The 26,914-nt window shown below is 32.9% G+C and overlaps 1 protein-coding gene across 3 annotated transcripts in view; it reads left to right on the top strand.

Moving 5' to 3' along the window:
* Positions 1-947: 947 nt before the first annotated feature.
* The window catches only part of LOC149799093 (rab-like protein 3), a 41,346-nt gene continuing 15,379 nt past the window's right edge, over positions 948-26,914 (top strand). For all 3 annotated transcript variants that reach the window (XM_089958076.1, XM_089958077.1, XM_089958078.1), the window contains exons 1-7: positions 948-1,076; positions 7,679-7,770; positions 8,608-8,725; positions 9,908-10,013; positions 12,176-12,326; positions 21,261-21,332; positions 26,220-26,252. In XM_089958076.1, the coding sequence (XP_089814202.1) occupies positions 1,028-1,076; positions 7,679-7,770; positions 8,608-8,725; positions 9,908-10,013; positions 12,176-12,326; positions 21,261-21,332; positions 26,220-26,252 (621 nt within the window). In that variant the 5' untranslated portion in view covers positions 948-1,027. The remainder of the gene's footprint in view (positions 1,077-7,678; positions 7,771-8,607; positions 8,726-9,907; positions 10,014-12,175; positions 12,327-21,260; positions 21,333-26,219; positions 26,253-26,914) is intronic.

Raw genomic sequence — 26,914 nt, 5'->3', positions numbered from 1 at the left:
ATATATATATATATATATATATATATATATATATATATATATATATATAAGGGGGCTTAATGGAGTTTGTTTTACGCATTAGTAAGGAAAACTATCTCACACGAAGGTTGTTGATAGACTACTAATTAAAATCACCACATTTGACAATTTAATCATTTTCAAATTCATAATTGAAATAATATTACTGTAAAAATCTTGACTATACCATTTTGGCCAAGAAATGTTATTTAGAGAAACATAATTTTCATATAGTCTTTCATCTAGTGCAATTAGATTACCATACGCATATTATTTTTAGAATCTTGAATGTGATATTTAAATTATTATTAAATAACATACAAATTCATCTTAAATTTTTTAACATAACTTATTGTAAACTTTATTTTATTTATTGTACATTACAAAACACTTCACCATACATTAAAAAGTGCGTACAAATACAACACTGTTTGACTCAGACTAAACACGAGAATAATATATTTTAATGTTTTGTCACACCGCCAACTACATATTTAGTCCCTGTTGAAATTTTCTAGAGATTATATACTCAATGTTATAAAACAGATATGCCACTGATGACGACGACGATGGTGATGATGACGACAACGATGACGATAATGATGAAAATAACAATAAAAATGCCACTAATACTACTGACGCTACTTTTTATGTAAAAGTCGAGGAGATGGAAGGTAATTTACAAGCTTAACAAAATTTCGATAAGTACATTTTGATAGAAGCATATGCATAGCAAGAAGAAATATCTAATTATTCGAAAATGTAAATAGTTTTTATTTCTTTCAATGAAACAGGCCAGAGAAAAGGATGAACTTTGGGCAGTCCCGAAACGGAACTCCGGAAATAAGCTAATTTCAGCTGTTTAAATTTAAGCTCCGTGTTCGGATTCTGATAAACTCTTCAATTTTGTTCTTTTCCAATACCGTGTAGACGCGAGTAAATTTATATTGGGCGTTACTTCCCCTTAGTTGATGTGGAACTGTGCTGTCTTAAGATATATATTCATTGTATGATGTCATCTGTTGAAAAAGTAAAAATACTTGTAGTGGGAGATTCAGGTACATATTTTAAATAAAAGCATGTAATTGGTAGCGTTACAGAATCACAACCGAGTGGATAATTTGTTATAATGTGTGCCCTAGATAGGCATATAATTTCGGGGGTATCATAATTTCGATTGAAAATGGTTAATACTTTTAGCGATAGTTTCATCCAAAAGTAAAAAGGAATAAAATTCTGGTATTTACCTTGCTGATCTTTAATGATCATATTATCCTGTATTTTGCTATCATTATTTTTTAAGCTCAATTTAGCTTTATGGAGAAAAGATAGATTTGTTTCGTCAGCATAAGAAACGACTTGTAATTAAAAACAAGTCCACAAAACAAAAAAGCCAAGACAAAAAGTGAACTTTTAGACAGTTCCATAAATAGGGTTCGATAGTAATCACCACTTTATAAGTTTTGTATGATAATAAGTGAGTATATGACCTTTGAATTTTGTTCTGTTCTTAATTTTGTTTTAGTATCCCACTTTATCAGCAGCATTTGTGCCATATGTTGTTTTGATTTAACAATCCCTGCCTTAAATAAAATTAATCCAGTCGTCTCTGACATCTTTCATGCATTATTATTACAAAAGTTAAAATAGTCACTGAAGTATAAAAGAAAACATATATATTTACATCCTATTTTATATTTTCTTAATTTACAACATGTTTTCATTCCATAATGCATTGCAATCTTTGATTATAAATAATAAATAACTTTCTTTTCCTCACAATCCCATATTTTTTCTCTGCCACATTAATTCAAGGACCTTAAGGCAAAATTATGCTGTACTAATATTAGTATGGTAAATGAGACCCACAAATCTGTTTTGATACTGATGGACGTTTTCTGTGTATCATAGTGCCTATTTATAAAATATTGGAACTGTTTGCAGACAAATGTATCTGCAACATATCTCAGTACATTTAGACATTTACTGGTATTTCTTGTGTTACCATTGGTTGAAGGGTTCTTTAGGTAATATGTGCATAATTTTTGTGGATTACATCCTATGTTTCATGACATGTAAATCCATGTGGAATGGCACAACCCTTTGACTTGTAGTCATTTTGAATTTCAGGCTAGATATGACTACAGTAGTCCCCCTCTTGAATGCTCCCCACCCCCCCCAACCAGCGGCCACCGACTTCTTATGGCCAGAATCCCTTGGCACTGACAAATTTGTATTCAAAAGTACCCCTAAAGAAGAGCCACCCCTCTAACATGACCAGTGGCCAGCATATTAGCACAAAAATGGAAAATGTTCCCCTCACGAGCAGCCACTTTTTCCCCAGTGTATCCAGAACCAATAACTAATTCATATCGTGACATAAGGTAAGTAATCAGATTATCTTTATAGTCGATCCATGTCTCCCAGTGTCAAGTTTCTGTTCGTGAAAGCAATGTTGACTAAAGTACATGTAACACTAAGATTGATATTATATCATTGTCTATAAAAGCCTATATTTACAGGAAATAGGCACAACAATGTTATGATAGAGTTTTGGGCTTAACACATATATATTCTTCTCTTTGATGATTACAACTGGACATAACTGTCTAGATCATAACAGGGTCAGCATAGGCTAAAAATAGATTTTGTGCATTAACAAAAACACACAGAAATTAACCTAAAACAAATCAGGGTCCAGGCAGAGACTGAAAAATCATGTGACAACACATTTATTGCTCCCTTTACAAAGAAGGCATTTCTTTGACTCAACAAAAGTTTTGACTGCATAATTAAATCACTTACAGTTAGCAACATCTGAATAAATCATTGCCAAACATTAACATGTCATCACGTAAATGGAGACGTATTTTTTTCAGAAGAAAGTTGGTTATTCTACTTGATGACATCGGGTGAGGTAGAGAGGGGGGACTTGCCGAACAATTTTATGTAGAAAAGACTCGAATGAAACAATTTTATGTGGAAAAGACTATAATAAACAATGTCATAACAGATAAGGAGGTTATTCAGCAGCAGTGGGAAAATGGAGCAAATAGAAAAAGAATCAACCAAGATTTATTTGACAATTTTGAATGGTTTTACAATGTGCATGACAAAATACCCATCGCATATCACGCTTATGCCAAGAATAAGAACTATTAAGGTATATTCAGTTGAAATAAGTCTATTATTGTAACAAGATTCGAAGAACCTTTAATAATTAATGTTACTTTTAAACAAGCATATTAAATGAAGATATTAAATGCTTTGAAGTATGTAGCTTTCTTACTACATACATTACATATACTTCTCACAGAAAATTTAGTCCCCCTCTGGAAAGGCCACCCATCTTATAAGGCCACTTTCCCGGTGCAGAATTAATGGACTAGCCATATAAGAGGGGGACCACTGTATTACCATATACCAGTAAGTGCCTAAACTGTATGCAGATGTGTTCTGGAAAAATTTGTATACAGCAAAAATTGCACAGTTTAATGAACAGGTGACATCATACCCACTAATCATACATCAGTATCAACACAGATTTGGTGGTCTGATTTATCATATTATGCTGATGGTTATAAGGTAATTGAGCACCCGATATAACAGCCCATTGTTCAACACACTTTTGATCCTGTTCATAGTTGAAAAAGATTTTTTTTTTCAGCCTGAAAAAAATTGGAATAGGAAGGTTATTAATTGATATACAACAATACAAAACTACCCAGCTCCTAATTAAATGACTGTGTAAATTTGCTTATGAGTATTTTATCAAGATATCCAGTGAGATTTATTACAAGCACGATCTGCACATATAATAAAGTAATCGTGCATCTACTAGTAATTGGCAGAGTCTTTTACTACTGGAGAGAAAATAGGTACATTATAATCTATCTTGAAAGACCAAACCTTCTTCCAAAATATCATGCTCTCTCAAGACAGGCAGTCTCATACCAGTGTCTTTTCAAGAAACATTTTACTGTATATATGATCAAGATCTCAGATCAATTTATGATAAAAAAACTAGATGAATATTAATTATGTTTATTACAGTATCTTAAGAAGGATGGAAAGAATAGTTATGAGATGATATTAAAATAGGTAAGATCATCATGATTAAAAGTTTGGGAGATATTTTAAGTAGGCTTGTGCTCTTACAACAATGCATAAAGTCTGCATAGCGAAATGGTCAACTGTTAAGTTTTCCAAGCAGGTGAGCAATCAGACCCACATTGGTCTCTTGTATTTTTTTCCTTTCCTGTGGGAAGTTCTTCCATATTTACCTACCCCTGACCATATTGTATAAATACATGAATATAAACAAGGCTACAACACGAATGCTTACAGATTCCTTGATTACTCAGAATACAGTATACTACTGTTTTTTTTGTGCAGAATTATATATATATATATATATATATATATATATATATATATATATATATATATATATACTGTACTCTCAAACTTTGGAATAAACAGTTGCATCAAAACAAGTAAACAAAAGATAAGACTTGACCACTGATACATACCTTGTATATATAGCTGTACTCAATCAATTAAAGGATTTAAGTCGCCTACACAACTAGTGCTTTCACGACTGGTTAAGTCTTGAAGGTCAAGATTTTCAATTGATCGGGACTGTAGGAATGGAGCCACTTCAGTTCCACTTTTTTGTGTGACTGTCGCACTTTTTAATTCATGAACATGTCCGGCCAAGGAAGGGAGGCAAAGGGCCTGCGGGATGCGAAATGCCACAGGAAAGCTGTACGCCCAGAAATGGCAAAGCACATAAGATCAAATCATGTCCAGTTGTAATAGTGGACAGAAATCTATTCCATTGGCTTGTAAGCCACTCGTGTAATTTTCCTAATCCTTTGAGTTGTGTAATTTCATTACTATTTTTAATTAAAGTTGGAATATGGTGTACATGGTGTACTTTTGATTTTCTGAAATGTTGCCAATCAGCTGGGTGTCAGGCATCCTATACATGTTTGGGTCACACTGTGTTTACTTTCAGTTTTCACTTCTGATGGTGGTATACAAAGGATCGAGTTAAGGTTGTGGGGATAGAGCTTTTTTATCGAAAGAGGTCTTCAACAGCCAAAGGAAGAACCTCATATAAATTGGCAATTTGAAAGTTGATGTCCGTTTTCTTCTTTACTCCTTCTTCATTCTGTGTTACCCTCTTTCTGTCTTCTTCGTGCTGTTGTAGTGTTTGGCTGTTTTGCTAGAGTTTGCTGTTCTGCTTCGACTCGACTTCCATTACCTTAGATCTTGATGTTTGTGACTGGTCTTTTATCGCCATGATTCTTTGTTTAATAGCTATATTGAATTTGGAAGGTATATTGTGCCCCTTTTTGTTGTATAAATTAGTATGTTTGTTGCTGTATTTGCTTAAAAGTCAAGTCTGAATGCAACAACATAGACCATAATCTGCTATCACATAATACACCAGCATATCAGGGTCTGTGTTGTTTGTTCTATTGAATAACACTACTCTCTTAACAAACTGCATGGACCCAGGTCTGCCAGCTTTTTACATGACTCAACCTACAAGTGTGTATATGGTATGTTAACTAAAGTTATTGGTTCTATTCTGAAAAGAAATTATGCAGAAAATTGAGTAATAACCACATTGTTTATTTAATTTTGACTTTTAACTTAACTTTTTAACTTAGGAAAGTTTACAATTCAGAATTCTAAAATTTGACAAATTTTCAGTTGAGGCAAAAATATCCATCATCTGAACATTACCCATTTGTAACACTTGATGGTTTAATTTCTTTTTAACCTCCATATATTATTGCAAGCTAGAAAACAAATACTTGTATGTTTATGGTAATTATGATTCCCTTCTTTTCTTGAAAATTTAAAAAGAAATGCACTTGCTAGAATACATTAATTTTGAAACATTCTTTGAAATATCTGCTTATTTTTTAAATCTTGCCATACAAGTCAAGTCATTTCTCGGAAGAAAAAGTCTTTTTTAAGTTTTTTGTGATAAGTAAATCTCAGTATTTATGATTTTTAACTCAATATCTGAACTTAATTTTTTTTAAACATGAGTGAAAGGATCATGTAGATGTAGGTGTTTTCATTATCAGTATTTCATTTTTCATAGCTTTTTAATTTCATTGTAATTGTATCATTTAAATTAAACATGTTCAAACATATTGGAATTTAGTATGAAAAGATTACAGTATGTTTGTTTATTTCTCTTTGCAGTAAAATTATTCCTTCAAAATTACCAAAAACTTTGTGAATAAGTTAAATATTTGATTGGAAGAATAATTGATATCTTTTAAATGTTCAGTTCACCTAATCATAATTTTAATTATTGATTGGTAAATTATTTTAAATAATTTATAATTATTGTGCTATTACTTATTTATTTGATTCATTATAATAATTTCAATAAATCTAGAGTGTGTTTAGTTTACTAAATCTTGTTTGGACAATGATGTACTTTTAAATTGAATATTTGTACGAATAAATGACATTTACAGTAAATATGTAAGAAAACAGTTTGTATAATGACAGATGCTGGAAAATATTAGTACTGTAATGGTGGAATGACACATTATATAGATACTGCTGCACCCTTTCAAACCATAATAGAAAGGTTTATTGAAGCAAGATAATTGTGCAAAAAAAGTCTGTAAATGTGCCAAAAATTAGTACTATATATACTTACTTTTAAGGTGAGTCAAACTGCAAACAGAAAAAGATCCTGATCTGCCATAACATAATGCATCTGTAGATCAGGGTCTATATTGTTTGTTCTACTAATTATTCCTAACAAACTGCATGGCCCACATCTGCCAGTGCATTATGCGACAGCATATCTGGGTTTTGCAGTTTGCAGTTGGACTCGGGTGATAAGTGAGTACATGTGGTATTTGTTAAATTTCTCTATGGTGACAGTACTCACTTGTGGTACAATAATGGGTTTTTGGACTGTTCATGTATAGTACCATTGTGGCTAAGGGAAAGTTAATCTATGCTTTGTCTTCATAGTCCATTAGGATTATTATCAGTTTATTCATTTCATTGCTCCATCTGTTCATATGGTTGATTAAAATTAGACATAATCATATATATATATATATATATATATATATATATATATATATATATATATATATATATATATATATATATATATATATGTGTGTGTGTGTGTGTGTGTGTGTGTGTGTGTGTGAATCAAACAATCATCATCATCATCATCATTATGTGTGTGTGATTTCATTTTTAATATAGCTTTAACAATTTTTCAGTCATATTGCTATGATGTCTGCAGTGTGGCAGTTTATAGTGATGTCTAGTACTGGGGCATCATGTGCAGACATGTAGTATGATGTCCCACCCAGTCACATTATCCTGACACCAGGCCGATCAGTCCTAGCACTGACCTCTTGATGCTGAGTGCCAAGCGAGGCAGCTGTTAGTACCATTTTTATAAGTATTTGGTATGACTCGGTGGGGGGTCCAAACCCAGGACCTCCCGCATCCGAGGCGGATGCTCTAACCACTAGGCCACTAGAGAAGTGAACCCAGATAATGATGATGATGATGATGATAATAATAATAATAATAATAATAATAATAATTGATGTAGCCAGAGTTGTTGGTTCTAATTTGTATCTTTATGTAGGGGTTGGAAAGACATCTTTGGTACAGCTGATATGTCATAATGAGCCAACATCAAATCCAGGTTGGACCATTGGCTGTTCCGTTGAAGTAAAGGTAAGTTTTCTGATTTGTTAGTGAAAACTGCCCCAGTATTTAGAAGATTTTTTTATTAGTTATTAACCTGTAGGAAATGAACATCATGTTTTACTGTTGAAACTGACCAGTTCATATGGTTTATAAAATGGTATCCCTGGTAACTGCCCAGTACACATGGTCTATAAAACAGTCTACCTGGTGATTGACCTGTACATGTGGTTTGTAAAATGGTCTACCTTGTGACTGACCATTATGTATGGTTTATAAAAGTCTACCTGGTAACTGACCAGTAAATATGCTTTATAAAATGGTTTACTTGGTAACTGACCAGTAAATATGGTTTATAAAATGGTCTAGGGGGTAACTGACCAGTACATATGGTGTATAAAATGATCTACCAGGTAACTGACAAGTGCATATGGTTTATACAAGGATCTACCTGGTAACTGACCAGTATATGTGGTTTATAAAATGATTTACCTGGTAACTGACCAGTACATATGGTTTATAAGACAGTATTTTGCTTATGCTGTATATGCATGCTTATTAGTTGAGTTCAACTGCAAACAGGTAACATCATACGCCTGTAGACAATCTGCTATCTCATAATATGCCATTATATCAGGGTCCATCTTGTTAGTTCCACTGCTTAATCCTAACAAACGGCATAGACCCAATTTGTCTCCACTTACTACTGAACATATATGACAGTTGTATTCACTATTGTCAAAAGTGAAGTGTCATGTAATTTGGACAATTAAGTATGTGATAGTTATCTTACATTTATTGTTTATATCATGCAATATATGTGGAGTTACCGAACATTTTGATTTCATGTAATTTCTTTTATTTCAGTTACATGAATATAAGGCAGGCACTCCAGCAGAGAAGACTTATTTTCTGGAATTGTGGGATGTAGGGGGATCCACGAGTCACACTAATAGTCGCTCAATTTTTTACAATCCTGTCCATGGTGAGAAATGTGGATATATTAGTGTATGCTTTTATGTGTAATGTCATGTATAACCCCTGCACTGTTGAAAATATTGATTTGAAGATGTGGGATGTAATTGGTTATTGTGGTATTTAAAAGTGTGGAATGTTATCATTTCCCCCTACTGCCCCAAAATCTTCTTTAGGATAGGAATAAGGAGGTGGCATTGTTGGAGGGTGTGGATAATTATAGTGAAACCAGTCAATGTAATTAATTGGTGCCATTTATGATGAGCTGTCCTTATTTGGACCTGCCCTATAAGTAACGTTTAGCTGTATAACATTGAGAAGTTTTATTATATAAATTGCTCCATATTTCCAGGATTTGTTTGTATATTTCTCTGCTTTTGGTGTTTGTTAACAAGAGGCAAATTCAAAGAATAAACATTATGTATGTAGCATTTTAATTTTTATATCCATTTAAACTATATAAATTTAGAGAAAGTTTTAAATAAAGTTTTAAAAAAAATATGACAATCATTTATTACATTACAAATCAGATTAACTGCCATTAAATTTATTAAAAAATTAACTCTGTGTTTGTTTGGATATTCATAGGGTCAAAAAATTGTGCCCAAGTGTTTGTTGTAGATTGTTAAAGTTTTTTGTTAAACAATTGCATATTATCTCTTCATGTTACACACGTATTTAACAACCCTTCAGGCACTACCTTTTTTAAAAAGCATATTTTTAAATTTAAAAAAGACAATAGTTAAGAAGCCTATTTTGTCTATTTTAATCTTTACGACTAATAATATAGTGTTCAGGATAGAATGATATGCTTCATCTGTCTTTCTATCGGTAGACAATTATCTTCCTAAACCACTGAGTGGACATTTGCAAAACCTTCCTAATTATTGAGGATGTCATCCATAGTTCTCACTCTTAGGTCTCATTTAGGGGATTAAAAGTCAATTTTACACATATTTTATTGCAATGACATTTTCAAAGAAAACTTTATTTCAGTAAACCTAGCAGGAAGATGCATAATATTTGATAGATTTTGTATTATGAACCTCAGGTCAGTGTCTGAGGGTGGAGATGGGTACCTGGATGAGGTATTTTTTAGAGGGTGGGTGGGTTTTGGGAATATTCATTAGAAAGCATTTGGATTTGCAATGTTGCAGTTACACTGGTATTATTTTTTTGATTTTTTTTGCAGGTGTAATTCTAGTCCATGACCAAACAAATAGAAAGTCACATCAGAATTTAAGAAAATGGCTTGCAGAGGTTCTTAACAAAGACAATGTGAAAGTTTTCGGCAATGGGTAATGTATTTTTAAAAAAAAATGTTTTAAGGTCTTCCTCAATTTGAATACATATACTTTGAATAGTTAGCTTCATTAAATTAATTTAATTGATTTGAAGGAATCCACCTTAAGGTCTAGACTTATGGGCAGCCATGTTTGATTCGGAGAGCAATAGGTCCCTATACCTCATTAATAAAATTGCCTTCTTAGTCATTCTCAACGTCGGCATCATCAAATAGGCATTAAATAGTACATCCCATATTCACTTGCCAGAATACAAACAACAAAATTCTGATTTGCAGTAGTATAATGTGCATGCAGATCAGGGTCTATGTTGTTTGTTCTTCTGATTACTCCTAACAAACTGTACAGACCTAGATCTGCCAATATACTTTGTATTGACAGATCTGGGTCTGTGCAGTAAACAGTTGGACTCAACTAATAAGCAAGTATTTATGGTAGTACCCTGTATGCTCAAATATAAGTTGGGACCAACTGCAGTCAACAGATATTTCTTATTTTCTGTCATATCATGTGTTGGCAGATCAGGGTTTATGTTGTTTGTTCTGCTGATTATTCCTAACACACTGTAATGACCAAGATATGCTGGCTGATTATTTGAGTATATCTGGTTCATAGTACTTGTCCCTATCAATAGTTTGTAAAAGATATTGGACAGAAGACATGTCATTTTTTTCTGTAGGTTGACTTGTGCATATGTAAGCTTAATATGAAATAGGCAAAGATAAGTAGTGAGAATAGAAGACTGAAATGATTTGTGTTTTGTTGGGTTTAACACCATTTTTAAGCACATGATAAGCTATATATAGCCAGTTCGTTTGGCAAAGGAAGCTTGGGAAGAACCACCAATCAGTGGAAAGCTTTCTGGCAAGCTTTCTCACATAACCAAGTTGGTCAGGCTGAGACTTGAACTCATGTACAAAGTGGTGAGATGTGTGAATGATTTGTAAAAGCGAGCACCTTAGATCATTCGGCCACCTCTGGACCTTGACTGACATGACATTAGATGTATGCGGAATGACATCAGATGACATAATAGAGATTCTTTAACCAGCATTCTAGGCTGTGCATAGGAAGTTATGTGTTGCATGGAATATCTGACTTTTTTTGTAAAATTCATGTCCATTTTTTATAAAGTCCATGTTAGAAAGCAAGACATGGCAGTCAGGTTTCTGTCACTAGCATTGGTGGTATCAGCAATTAACATTTTGGTTCAAGTTTTCATTTGCATATATTTTCTAAACCCCTTGATAGATTCTCATCATGAATTATTTTGAAGCTGAGACAAATTATTATGTGACATACTCATTTACTCCATTGACCTTGTAGTTGAGGTGACAGTAATAGAAAATTTGCATTAGGGTTTTGGTTGAAATTTTTCACTGCATATATTTCATATTGCTTCCTAATAGATTTATGTTCATTCATGGGTTGAATCATGTGGCTCAAATAAGTTATTCTGCAGCACACTCACTATTCCTATTGACCTTGAGGTCAAGGTTACAGCTATAGAAAATTTATGTTCATGATTCTTTCATTTTCTGTATTTCCTAAACCCCATGATGAATTTAGTTCATACTTTGGGTGAGTCATAATTTAACTAAGACAAATGCTGTTCACTGTACAACATGCTTGCTTCCCCCAAGGACATTGTTGGTCAAGGTCACAGTCATGGAAAGATTTCATTAAGGTTTCAGCTAAAGTTTATTCATTTGCCTATCTTTCCCAAAAACAATTATATGGATTCTGCTCATAGAAGCTGAGACAAATCATTCTCTGGCATGTTCACTCATCCTTATGACATTGGGATCTAAGTCACATATTTCACAGCAATTCTTTAATTATCAGGTTGGTATGCTTCCCTAATGTTCTTGTTATATGTAGAAAATAATTATCCATTAATTCCAAACTGTTTGACTGTTTTCTGAACAGGTATACAATGTTGCTTTTGCTGGAGATTAATGACTGGGATCAGTCTAAATTAATTCATTTTATTGGTCTTTTCTAACACTTTCTCTAGCAAGCAATCTTACAATCAATGAAAAATGATCAAAGAATACATGACTGAATGTTTTGGATATTGTTATCTTATTTTGCTGGGAGCACATAATATTGAAAAATGGTTATAAGACATGTTCTTTATTGCTTCCTTTTTGCAGGTATGAATTTGACCCAGAACAGTTTGCTGGAAGTCAGGTACCAATTCTAGTCATAGGGACCAAACTAGATCTAGCTGAGAGTATCAGAGAGAAGGGTGTGTCAAGGTCATCCTCCATAGCAGAAGAGTGTGGTGCAGATGAAATTAATCTGGTGAGACAGAGTGAAAGAAGAAAAGATAGAAAGAATGATGAGCAAAATATTAAAACATGTTGGTGAAATTATCAAAATTAGTAACTAGACCTAATTCGATCGAAAATCCTCGTGCTATTTTCAAATTATCCCTGAAATTAATGCTAATCCACTAACCCACAATTAGCTAACCTACAATTAACTAACCCACAATTAGTAACTTTGCAGATGAATCACTAAAATCCCCCGATCACTAATTGAGCAGTGAGAATAAATGCCAGTCACTATCATAACAGATAAAAAGTGTTCTTTTGTTGGATGAATCAGATAAAACATGAGTCTGCATATCCATTAATAGATAATTGATCGGAATTGGTCTGTTTATTTTATTAAATGGGTACCTACCAAATCCTGCTCTGAACAAGGTACAATAAATGCTCATCACGAAAATGAACAGTAGTTAAGCCAGTCATCCGCTCATCAAGTAAATTAATGTGATTATTGTCAAAAAAGTCTTTGCACATATGAAATTAGCCTTGTGTACTGGTCCTAAGCACTAATTTCATTACTTATGGAAATAGCTTTGTGTACTGGTCCTAAGCACTAATTTCATTACTTATCGAAATAGCCTTGTGTACTGGTTCTAAGCACTAATTTCATTACTTACGATAACTAGCCTTGTGTACTGGTCCTAAGCACTAATTTCATTACTTATGATAACTAGCCTTGTGTACTAGTCCTAAGCACTAATTTCATTACTTATGATAACTAGCCTTGTGTACTGGTCCTAAGCACTAATTTCATTATTTATGGAAATAGCCTTGTGTACTGATTCTAAGCACTAATTTCATTACTTACGATAACTAGCCTTGTGTACTGGTTCTAACACTAATTTCATTACTTATGGAAATAGCCTTGTGTACTGGTTCTAAGCACTAATTTCATTACTTACGATAACTAGCCTTGTGTACTGGTTCTAAGCACTAATTTCATTATTTATGGAAATAGCCTTGTGTACTGATTCTAAGCACTAATTTCATTACTTACGATAACTAGCCTTGTGTACTGGTTCTAACACTAATTTCATTACTTATGGAAATAGCCTTGTGTACTGGTCCTAAGCACTAATTTCATTACTTACGATAACTAGCCTTGTGTACTGGTTCTAAGCACTAATTTCATTATTTATGGAAATAGCCTTGTGTACTGATTCTAAGCACTAATTTCATTACTTACGATAACTAGCCTTGTGTACTGGTTCTAACACTAATTTCATTACTTATGGAAATAGCCTTGTGTACTGGTCCTAAGCACTAATTTCATTACTTATGGAAATAGCTTTGTGTACTGGTCCTAAGCACTAATTTCATTACTTATCAAAATAGCCTTGTGTACTGGTTCTAAGCACTAATTTCATTACTTACGATAACTAGCCTTGTGTACTGGTCCTAAGCACTAATTTCATTATTTATGGAAATAGCCTTGTGTACTGATTCTAAGCACTAATTTCATTACTTACGATAACTAGCCTTGTGTACTGGTCCTAAGCACTAATTTCATTATTTATGGAAATAGCCTTGTGTACTGATTCTAAGCACTAATTTCATTACTTACGATAACTAGCCTTGTGTACTGGTCCTAAGCACTAATTTCATTACTTATGATAACTAGCCTTGTGTACTGGTCCTAAGCACTAATTTCATTACTTATGGAAATAGCCTTGTGTACTGGTTCTAAGCACTAATTTCATTACTTATGGAAATAGCCATGTGTACTGGTCCTAAACACTAATTTCATTACTTGCGATAACTAGCCTTGTGTACTGGTCCTAAGCACTAATTTCATTACTTATAGAAATAGCCATGTGTACTGGTCCTAAGCACTAATTTCATTACTTATGATAACTAGCCTTGTGTACTGGTTCTAAGCACTAATTTCATTACTTATGGAAATAGCCTTGTGTACTGATCCTAAGCACTAATTTCATTACTTATGGAAATAGCCTTGTGTACTGGTCCTAAGCACCAATTTCATTACTTACGATAACTAGCCTTGTGTACTGGTCCTAAGCATTAATTTCATTTCTTATGATAACTATCCTTGTGTACTGGTCCTAAGCACTAATTTCATTACTTATGATAACTAGCCTTGTGTACTGGTCCTAAGCACAATTTCATTACTTATGGAAATAGCCTTGTGTACTGGTCCTAAGCACTAATTTCATTACTTACGATAACTAGCCTTGTCTACTGGTCCTAGGCATTAATTTCATTTCTTACGATAACTAGCCTTGTGTACTGATCCTAAGCATTAATTTCATTACTTATGGAAATAGCCTTGTGTACTGGTCCTAAGCACTAATTTCATTTCTTACGATAACTAGCCTTGTGTACTGGTCCTAAGCATTAATTTCATTACTTATGGAAATAGCCTTGTGTACTGGTCCTAAGCACTAATTTCATTACTTATGATAACTAGCCTTGTGTACTGGTTCTAACACTAATTTCATTACTTATGGAAATAGCCTTGTGTACTGGTCCTAAGCTCTAATTTCATTACTTATGATAACTAGCCTTGTGTACTGGTCCGAAGCACTAATTTCATTACTTAACGATAACTAGCCTTGTGTACTGGTCCGAAGCACTAATTTCATTACTTATGGAAATAGCCATGTGTACTGGTCCTAAGCACTAATTTCATTACTTATGATAACTAGCCTTGTGTACTGGTCCTAAGCACTAATTTCATTACTTACGATAACAAAAGGTATGGGGTATCAGGCTAATATTGACTAGTCAGAAAAGGTCATGTTCATTGACTCGATGTACAATACAGAATCATATCAAACAGTGTGTTTTAATATTGATATTTGTATTGATAAATATTTAGTGCAGTGTGTAATGACAATTGTAAACATTTGAAAATATTTGCAATGTGCACAGCCAGCACTGAAAGGGTTGAAATTAGATGACTAGAGAGAACAATGCATACAAAATCAAGAAAAGAGACTATGAAAGTACCAGAAATGCTACACAAATGAATTTCACTGGTTGAAGTATGACCCATTATGATGTACACTTTGTGCAGTGAGTATTCAGAGAAATACAATAGCGCTCATTGTACTTCATTCATAGATGGGTGTAAAATCTTTGATAAATCATCCCTGGAATCACACAGTGGCAGAGGAATATGTAAAATCAAAGCAGAAAGTTGTTTCCTCCAAAGCAAAGCAAATTGTAGCATCATTCAACAAGAGCATCTTCAAGAAGCTTGAACATGATTTTTCATCTTTTCCCAAGCCTTATTGGTGAAATACAGAGGTTATTGTTTTGAGTTGATGCTAATAAATGTTGAATTGTAAACTGAACTCAGGCTGTTTGATTTTAGTTGGATCAGTGAAATTGACCTTACGCCAGAAGGTAGGTCGCTCCGCCTACCGAACATGTGACTTGACAACCTCTTAACCTCCGACAAACATTCTGTGAAAATGGCGGGTGTGATAACATTAAAAGATATACCAGATGGTATTGGTGAGCAATATTTGCCATATGAAACAACATTGAGACAGAGACAAAAAGCGAGAGCATTTATCCATCGCTTGCACTTCTCTAAGTTATGTTGGTATGCAGAGAACTCGTCCCATGGAGAACTTGCCCCCACGTATCTGGAGACGTCGCCCCAGAGTGGTTGGAGAAGTCGCCCCAGTTGGTTGGAGAAGTCATCCCAAAACTTGTCACCCAAATAACCTTTTTATAACAGAATTAAGTCATCTTTTACGTGATTCATATATATATTTTTATATATACGAGATCACAAAAGAGATATTAACTAAATTAAAGCAATATCATAGTAATATTTATAAGGACGAAATTAAGTCTGTATGTAATCTAATGAATGACGACAGTATAGTGATTAAAAAGGATGATAAGTCAAACACTATTATTATTGTGAATCAAGATGATTATGTTAAAGAAGTTGAACGTCAGTTAGAAATTAAATAAAAAATTTCAACATGCATTAATGAGATCGCTAAAAATAATAATTCCGTATGTGAGGAATTTGATACTTTCCCTCTTAACATACATACACCTCAAAAATAATAATTCCGTATATGAGGAATTTGATACTTTTCCTCTTAACATACGCCTCAATTCTACATATTACCCAAAACTCATACAAATCATGACCATAATTTACCTTTAAATTTTCCAGGATGACCCATTATATCAGGTTGTAATTCATATACTGAAAACTATCCAAATTTATTGATAGTGTTTTACAACCTTTAATGAAATCACTTCCTTCATACATTAAAGAAACAACTACTTTCATTAAAAAGTCAAAGTCTATTCCACATCGATCTGATAATTTCAATCCTGGTATCATTAGATGTAACATCACTATATACCAACATTCCGCATGCAGATGGTATTGAAGCGTGCAAATATTTTCTTGATAACAATCCTAATAATAGCACACTATCTAGCGAAGATATTTGTAAAATAATAAAAACTTATCTTGGAAAATAATTATTTTCAATTTAATAATACGAATTACATACACATAATGGGTATTAATATGGCTCCTTCATACTCTTCCCTTTTATGGGTGAATTAGAAAAGGATTTTATTCAAAACGAAAAGTTTAGTCTATCTCTTTGGTTCAGATTTTTAGGTGACATATTTATGATCTGGAAGCATTCAACCAAAGAACTGAAAAAATTATTGATATACAATAGCCGAGTCGATATCGACAGAAGCAGCTTGTCGGAGGAAAATTGCGGATGTAAACAGTGCCTGGAGGTGTGTATAATAGTGCTCGCTGATTGGTCAATCGAGTAGAATGATTGACAACTGGTGATAGGTCAGTTTAGGTAGGATCAGTGAAATTTAGGTAGGATCAGTAAGAATTTTATTATGGTGATCCTAGTAAAATGAAACATAATTTCAAACCTTATCCCGACACCAAGCTCCCTCTCAAGGCTGTAATCTTAGAGATGTCATCCAAAACTCCATTACATTTGTTCATTTCCTCAGAATGCATGTACAAAGTATTGGTCCAAAAAAAATTTCAAAATGTCTCTAATTGTGAGTTTTGTTTATTTGACTTTGACCCCTCCAAAATTCACATCCCTCTTTCAGATGGTCACTACATGGGCCAGATATGTATCAAACCTCCACCCATTGGTTTGGGAGGAATAGTGGTTATGGACAGATAGATAGAGGATATCACAGTAACCTCACAAGATAGAGGATATGACAGTATCATTACAAGATAGAGGATGTCACAGCATCCTCACAAGATAGATAGAGGATATCACATTATCCTCACAAGATAGATAGAAGATATCACAGTAACCTCACAAGATTGATAGAGGATATCATAGTATCCTCACAAGATAGAGGATATCAGTTTCCTCACAATATAAATAGAGGATATGACAGTAATCTCACAAGATAGAGGATATGACAGTATCATCACAAGATAGAGGATGTCACAGTATCCTCACAAGATAGAGGATGTCACAGTATCCTCACAAGATAGATAAAGGATATCACAGTATCCTCACAAGATAGAGGATATCACAATATCCTCACAAGATAGATAGACAATATCATAGTAACCTCACAAGATTGATAGAGAATATCACATTATCCTCACAAAGATAGATAGAGGATATCACATTATCCTCACAAGATAGATAGAGGATATCACAGTAACCTCACAAGATTGATAGTGAATATCACAGTATCCTCACAAGATACAGGATATCACAGTAACTTCACAAAATAGAGAATATCATAGTATACTCACAAGATTGATAGAGGATATGACAGTATCCTCACAAAGTAAATAGAGGATATCACTGTAACCTCACAAGATAGAGGATATCACAGTATCCTCACAAGATAGAGGATATTACAGTAACCTCACAATAAAGCTTAGGAATTAAAATTAATGCATGATACTGCATTATATGGTAATTCAAAATGTATTAATGCATGATACTACATTCTATGGTAATTCAAAATGTATTAATGCATGATACTACATTCTATGGTAATTCAAAATGTATTAATGCATGATACTGCATTCTATAGTAATTCAAAATGTATTAATGCATGATACTACATTCTATGATAATTCAATATGTATTAATGCATGATACTGCATTCTATGGTAATTCAACATGTATTAATGCATGTTACTGCATTCTATAGTAATTCAAAATGTATTAATGCATGATACTACATTCTATGGTAATTCAACATGTATTAATGCATGATACTGCATTCTATGGACATTCAAAATGTGTTAATGCATGATACTGCATTCTGTGGACATTCAAAATGTATTAATGCATGATACTGCATTCTATGGTAATTCAACATGTATTAATGCATGATACTGTATTCTATGGTAATTCAAAATGTATTAATGAATGATACTGCATTCTATGGTAATTCAACATGTATTAATGCATGATACTGCATTCTATGGTAATTCAAAATGTATTAATGCATGATACTGCATTCTATGGTAATTCAACATGTATTAATGCATGATACTGCATTCTATGGTAATTCAACATGTATTAATGCATGATACTGCATTCTATGTAGAATCAAAATGTATTTTTTTAGACCCATTTTAGAATTATATCACGCAGGTCAAAACATATGGATTTCACTATTGATTATATAGGAGTGTGTGTGTGTGTGTGATTTGGATTTTTAACATAGCTTTAACAATTTTTCAGTCATATCGCTGATTATATAGGAAGTGTAAAGAATCAAAAACTTATTTGAATTTTAAAGGAATTATTATGAGGTTTGAGTATTATGGATATAATATATAACATACTGTGTATACTAGTTTATTAGTCAAGTCCATCTGCTTAATGCAGAGACCCAGATCTGCCATTGCACAATGCATCAGCAGATCTGGGTCTTTGCAGTTTGTTAGTAATTATCAGTAGAACAAACAACATAGATCCTGATCAGCTTTATCATTTTGCATCCATGTGCTCATTTTATCTTAGTATGACTTGTAGAAAGCAACCAATTTTGGTTGACTTATTTAGGAGCAACTGCCATCTTCATCTGTGTACAGTTAAATTTATCACCACTTTGGCATAAAATCTATATGTTACCAATCATACTGAAAACACTGTACTATAACACTGCTCTATAACACTGTACTATATATTTTGGTTGACCTATTTAAGACCAACTGCAATCTTGATCTGTGTACGGGTAAATGTTTGTACCACTTCAGTACCATATTACCATAGGTAAACTAATTCATGATGGAAAATAACATTTTTGGATGTTTCAAGTCAATACAGTCAATTATGCGCATCACAGATCATCTACAAGTACCAATAGATCCTATAGCATCAAATAAATGTTATGTACATCACAGATCAACTACAAGTACCAACAGATTCTATAGCATTAAATAAATGTTATGTGCATCACAGATCAACTACAAGTACCAATAGATTCTGTAGCATCAAATAAATGTTATGTGCATCACAGATCAACTACAAGTACCAATAGATCCTATAGCATCAAATAAATGTGAAATTCTGATTACCAAAACTTGTAAAAAGGATGGACATTTGCATGTGGGACATGTACCATGTACTTATAAGATCAAATGTGCAAACATAATTTAAATGATCTGTTTGAATATTTCTAGTTTATTTTTAAAAGTGTCAGTTAACAATTATTAAGTTGAATGGTTCATTGGAATGCAATATCAGCTGATGCTAAAAATCAGTACTCTGTCAAAGTATAAATTAATATATATTACAATGCTTAAGAAATTCATGATGGAAATAACATTTTGGGATATTCTAAATGCATCCATTCAAATGTGTGTACAACAACCACAAGTACAGTGAAATTATGTATGATGTACTGAATGTGAATTTCTGATCCCAGACATTCTAAAATAGGTATATGGAGATTTGCACATTTGGGATATGTAACCATGTTAAGATCAGGTATAATGTTTAGAGAGTCAGTTAATAATTATTATTAGTAAATCACCACATCCAATCAAAATTCTGCTGTTCAAATTTGAACACTGTTACTACATGATTGAGACAAGGGGAGCACACAACTTGAATGGACTGATAAATAAGCAATTTTCCACTGCCAGTCCATGTTTGCACAAATACCTTTCACCCCAATACATTTGTAATGGGTTACCTCTGGTACATAGTCATACTTTCGATGTTAAACTTACAAAGTATCCTTTTTAGGTTCAGTAGCCTTCTCCATCATTGGCAGATTACAATGCACCATGCTGTTGGTTAGTTGGCATTACATACCAATAGAGGCAACTCATGAAATCCAATAGATGTCGCTAGGACAAAGCACCAATATATTGGTTCGATCGGCTAAGGTGTAGATAGGGTTATCATATTGGAACCTTGGATAGCGAAGATGCCATTCCCATAAAATGCCAGTTTCTGCTTGTTCCTTTAGAGTCAGGTTATACACCCATTCTCATACAAGACCAGTTTCAGTTAGTTCCCGCAGGTGCACCTTTATAGACAGGTTTAACTGTCTTTGGATTTTAACAAGGGAAGATTGTGAAATTTTTAAGCACATGGTCATTTTTCAAAAATGCTCACCTAGATAAATAATTATGAATTGCATTATTATTTGTACAGGATCATTTACATCAGTGTTGCACTGACAGGAGTTATTACATTTCGTGCTTTGCATTTTGTGATGTAAATAAGTTATACTGTATACTGTATATTCACAGTAATTTAAATTTTCTCAGGTTATTTTTATTATTATCATTTGAATCTCTTCCTCATTGTTCTCAGTACCTGTATGTGTCTAGAATCATATCTTATGAATGCAAACAGTTTGGTTACTGTCTATCTGTCTGTCTGTTTATCTCCCATTCATGTTTTACTTTTTTTTTTTACAGGATTGCCAACAAGTAAAATCTTTAGCTCCTGGATCAACAAATGCTGTCAAGCTCTCCAGATTTTTTGACAAAGTAAATATAATCTCATTATTCCATTTTTTTATATTGAGATCTATAATTTAAATAGAAAAAATTGTACTATTGATTGATAAGTTTATTGAGTAGTGGTAAATTGAGGGCTGAAATTGATCGATAATTGAAAAAGGTATTTGCATTGTGATAAATTTAGAGCTTTGAAAATTGTATTAAGTAGTGGTAAATTTAGGGCTGGTATTGATTGATTAGTCTATAGAGTAGTGGTAAATTTAGGGTTGGTATTTATTGATTAGTCTATAGAGTAGTGGTAAATTTAGGGTTGGTATTGATTGATTGGTCTATAGAGTAGTGGTAAATTTAGGGTTGGTATTGATTGATTGGTCTATAGAGTAGTGGTAAATTTAGGGTTGGTATTTATTGATTAGTCTATAGAGTAGTGGTAAATTTAGTGCTGCTATTGATTGATTAGTCTATAGAGTAGTGGTAAATTTAGGGTTGGTATTTATTGATTAGTCTATAGAGTAGTGGTAAATTTAGGGTTGGTATTGATTGATTGGTCTATAGAGTAGTGGTAAATTTAGGGTTGGTATTTATTGATTGGTCTATAGAGTAGTGGTAAATTTAGGGTTGGTATTTATTGATTAGTCTATAGAGTAGTGGTAAATTTAGTGCTGGTATTGATTGATTAGTCTATAGAGTAGTGGTAAATTTAGTGCTGGTATTTATTGATTAGTTTATAGAGTAGTGGTAAATTTAGTGCTGGTATTGATTGATTAGTCTATAGAGTAGTGGTAAATTTAGTGCTGGTATTGATTGATTAGTCTATAGAGTAGTGGTAAATTTAGTGCTGGTATTGATTGATTAGTCTATAGAGTAGTGGTAAATTTAGGGTTGATATTTATTGATTAGTCTTTTGTTGTTGTTGTTGTGGGGTTTAACGCCATTTTTCAGCACGATAGGCTATACATGGCGGCCAGTATTAATGGTGGAGGAAGAACCCAGAAAACCCCAGAAAGAACCACCGACCCACGAGAAGCTACTGGCAAGCTTTCTCACATGCCCACATTGGCTGAATCTCAGACTCGAACCGCCACAGACAGAGGTGAGATGGCAGTGATCCGTAACGAAGAGCGCTTTAGACCACTCGGCCACTCGGGGCCCCTATTGATTAGTCTAATGAGTAGTGGTAAATTTAGGGTTGGTATTGATTGATTGGTCTATAGAGTAGTGGTAAATTTAGTGCTGGTATTTATCAATTAGTCTATAGAGTAGTGGTAAATATAGGGTTGGTATTTATTGATTAGTCTATAGAGTAGTGGTAAATTTAGTGCTGGTATTGATTGATTAGTCTATCAAGTAGTGGTAAATTTAGGGTTGGTATTTATTGATTAGTCTTTAGAGTAGTGGTAAATTTAGTGCTGGTATTGATTGATTAGTCTATAGAGTAGTGGTAAATTTAGTGCTGGTATTTATTGATTAGTTTATAGAGTAGTGGTAAATTTAGGGTTGGTATTTATTGATTAGTCTTTAGAGTAGTGGTAAATTTAGTGCTGGTATTGATTGATTAGTCTATAGAGTAGTGGTAAATTTAGTGCTGGTATTTATTGATTAGTTTATAGAGTAGTGGTAAATTTTGGGTTGGTATTTATTGATTAGTCTATAGAGTAGTGGTAAATTTAGTGCTGGTATTTATTGATTAGTCTATAGAGTAGTGGTAAATTTAGTGCTGGTATTGATTGATTAGTCTATAGAGTAGTGGTAAATTTAGTGCTGGTATTTATTGATTAGTCTTTAGAGTAGTGGTAAAGTTAGTGCTGGTATTGATTGATTAGTCTATAGAGTAGTGGTAAATTTAGTGCTGTTATTTATTGATTAGTCTATAGAGTAGTGGTAAATTTAGTGCTGGTATTTATTGATTAGTCTATAGAGTAGTGGTAAATTTAGTGCTGGTATTGATTGATTAGTCTATAGAGTAGTGGTAAATTTAGTGCTGGTATTTATTGATTAGTCTTTAGAGTAGTGGTAAATTTAGTGCTGGTATTGATTGATTAGTCTTTAGAGTAGTGGTAAATTTAGTGCTGGTATTGATTGATTAGTCTATAGATTAGTAGTAAAGTTAGTGCTGGTATTGATTGATTAGTCTATAGAGTAGTGGTAAAGTTAGTGCTGGTATTGATTGATTAGTCTATAGAGTAGTGGTAAATTTAGTGCTGGTATTTATTGATTAGTCTTTAGATTAGTGGTAAATTTAGTGCTGGTATTGATTGATAATACATGAAAGTATTTGCATTGTGGTAACTCTAGGGCTGGTATCAATTTGATAAGTGTATTAAGTAGTGCCAAATTTAGTGCTGGTATTGATTGACAAATGAGTATCAGTAAGAAAATAATTGATTATCATAATTTATCAGTTCAGGTTGTCCACATTTTAACTTTATGATAAAAGCATAGAGTTCTTTTGTATGTGTATAAACAAAGATGTTTGTTCAGTAAAAAAGAAGGACAAAATCCAGGATAAAACATACATCATTATATGTTTAAGGTAAATATGTTGTTAATTTGGTGGAAATTATCTATGTTATAATTATTTCGTAAAATTTTAATAAATAACGCTTTTTCTTATCCTCATAAATTTTGGGTTTAACTGAGGCCTTAGTTGTAGGATCCAGCATTTGAAAGACTGCAATGAGAAACAGTCGGTTCTTACAAAGTCCATCACTACTTTGTGACTATGATTGCAATGAGAAACAATCAATACTTACAAAGTCCATCACCACTTTGTGACTTTGATTGCAGTGAGAAACTATTCTCATAGAGTCCACCAACATGTGACCATGATTGCAGTGAGAAATAATCTATTTTCATGGATTCCACCAACATATGACTATGATTGCATTGAGAAAGAATTCTCTGAGTCCACCAACATGTGACTTCAATTACAGTGAAAAACAACCAATTATCATAGAGTACACCAACATGTGACTACAATTGCTGTGAGAAACTGTTAATTCTCTCACCATTTTCATTGGAATGGAAATTTTAATGCCTTAGAAATGATACACATTACATAACCAACTTTTTATCTGCCAAACTTTTACAACCCTGGCAAATTGTCAGCTAGATTGCTTTTGAAGCAACAAAAGTGTTCAATGCTATAATTGAAGGGAATCTAAACCAGAATAATAGATAAATAACTCCTTAAGTTGAGGCAGGAGTTATTCTTATGATTGTGTGATAAACAAACACACAGGATGACAATATGTTGGTGCTGTAACAAAAGTGATAAACACACAGGATGACTCTTATGTTTTTGCTGTAACAAAAGTCTGATAATCAAACACACAGGATGACACATATATTAGTTCTGTAACAAAGCAACAATTTTTCTTCTTTTTATGGTTTTTATTATTATAAAATTATATAAATTAGCAAAATGAACATTTCCTGCATTTCTTCTCAGCTAGCAGTTTCTCTCTAGCACGTTGAACCCATTGTGGGCTTACCACTGTGCCAGTCAGATAAATGTAATGGTTGTTCAGTTGCATGATGGGATCGATGAAGCTCACAGATCCATTGAAAATCATGTATTTTTTTGCTAATAAGAAACTTTTTTCAAAATATAAGTTGATTTATGGGTTGAATCGATCTGACAACATATATTTGTATAATTGCAAGGAATAGGAATATAAAAGTTCTTCAGGTCATAGCTTTGAACACGACTGGAAATTTTAAACAAGTACGTCTTCATTATTTGGATATGGATTTGATTGCAGGTATCTAATTTACTATGCTACAGAATGTTGTTTAAAGGTGCCAGATTTTTCTGAATCCTTTTAAGTAAATATTGAGTTTTAAATGGCCATGTCTTGTGGTATGTCTGCAATGCGTTTGCATGTGTAATTAGAATTGAGATTTTGTTCAAAGATGATATATTGAAATGTACAGAAATGACATGTAAAAGATACAACTTTGAGGTCTTCAGTTTAAAATCCTGTGTATTAAAATTGTGAGGACATTTTTGTGAAACTCTAAATATAGAATCTAAGTTATAATAACTTTTCAATCTAAGTGATAATAACTTTTCAAACCGTCATATTTTAAATTTTGTGACCTATTTTAAAAACTTAAGGTTATATTTTGCTGCTGTTCTTACCTTATTCACCAATATGAATTGAGAAAACCAAAAATCTACTGTCTTATTATGTTCTTACCTTATTTACCAATATGAATTAGAAAGTCAAAAATCTCCTGTCTTATTATCTACACTTATTAGTCAAGTCCAATTACAAACAAAATAAACCCTGATCTGCTATCCCATAATATCCTGGAAAGTCAGGGTCTGTGTTGTTTGTTTAACTTATTGTACCTAACCAACTGAATAGACTTCGATATGACAGCACAGTATGCAATGGTTGATCAGGGACTTTGCTATTTGCAGTTGGACTTGACTTGTTAATGAAAATATATGGTAATAAGAAACTTGCCAACTGTGGACACACTATGATCAAAGGTGATCATGAAACCTTATGCCGCTTAGGCAGTTGAAAAATGTTTCCAGTGTTGTGATGCACTGTATATTTCATGAAGGAAATTCCATTCTTATTTTTTTATCTCAATTGCCAGAATAAAACTTTGAGGTTCCTCATATAGGTAGGTCACTGTAACCTGTTCATGGTCTGTTTTTGCCTTTGTTGCAGTCAGTTTTTGTCTTCGTGTCTACACATTTTCATTTTATTCTTTAGGTAACCTTTTGCCCACTTAATTTTTAGAGAAATTTAATGTCTTTAGAATTGTTATTACAACCTAATATTTATGCTTTTGTGTTGATTCATTTCCATCCTTTTTCCTTATCTTCCCATTTTCTTCTATTCCATCTGTCATCTAGTTATTAATATATTATTTTAAATACTTCTATCTCAACAGGTCATTGAAAAACGATTCAACAGTGGCAGAGAGGTAAACATTTTAGAGCAATTAGGGAGGAATCTTGATTGTCTTAAGTGAATTTCAGTTTTGAATTTCAGATATTTTTATGTAACTAAGTTTTAGAGAAATCCAGATTTTCACAAAACTCCCTTGCAATCACATTAGCGTATCCTGAAGAATTTTAAACTCTTCAACTTGCCAGACTTTGAAGTTTAATTGAAACTTTCCTGAAATCCGTATTTTCACTTCATTTCCATAAACATTTCTAAAGAAGTGACAGTGATAATATTTTTTTCTTCCACCACAAACTATTTTGTTTGTCCTTAACTGTATTAAAAATGAATTTTTTATCACCTATATAGAACTTCATACAAAGTTCAGTTCTTTGAAATGAAATTGCATGATTCATGTTAGTGTTTTATAAAAATTCAAGCCCTCATGTGCATTATTATTTACAAGTCCTGTCTTAGTTTCTTGATAAATCTGTCTGTCATTTAGAAATTTCCTTTTTTTTGAGAGAGGTTGTATTATTTCCAAATTTTCAGACCAGAAAAGGCCTGAATTTGTAGTTTTTTATTTTATTTAGGAAAATATGTAAAACATGCTAGTCAATAGTCCAACGAATATCACACAAGTCAGAAAAATAGTACATTGTCATACAAGTCAGGTAAATAGTACAATGTCATACAAGT

Source organism: Sinohyriopsis cumingii, chromosome 5 (assembly GCF_028554795.1).
Source record: "Sinohyriopsis cumingii isolate HCF-2022 chromosome 5, ASM2855479v2, whole genome shotgun sequence".
Classification (NCBI taxonomy): Eukaryota; Metazoa; Mollusca; class Bivalvia; order Unionida; family Unionidae; genus Sinohyriopsis; species Sinohyriopsis cumingii.
The sequence above is the reverse complement of the archived record's forward strand: the minus strand, read 5'-3'. Positions and strand labels throughout refer to the sequence as shown.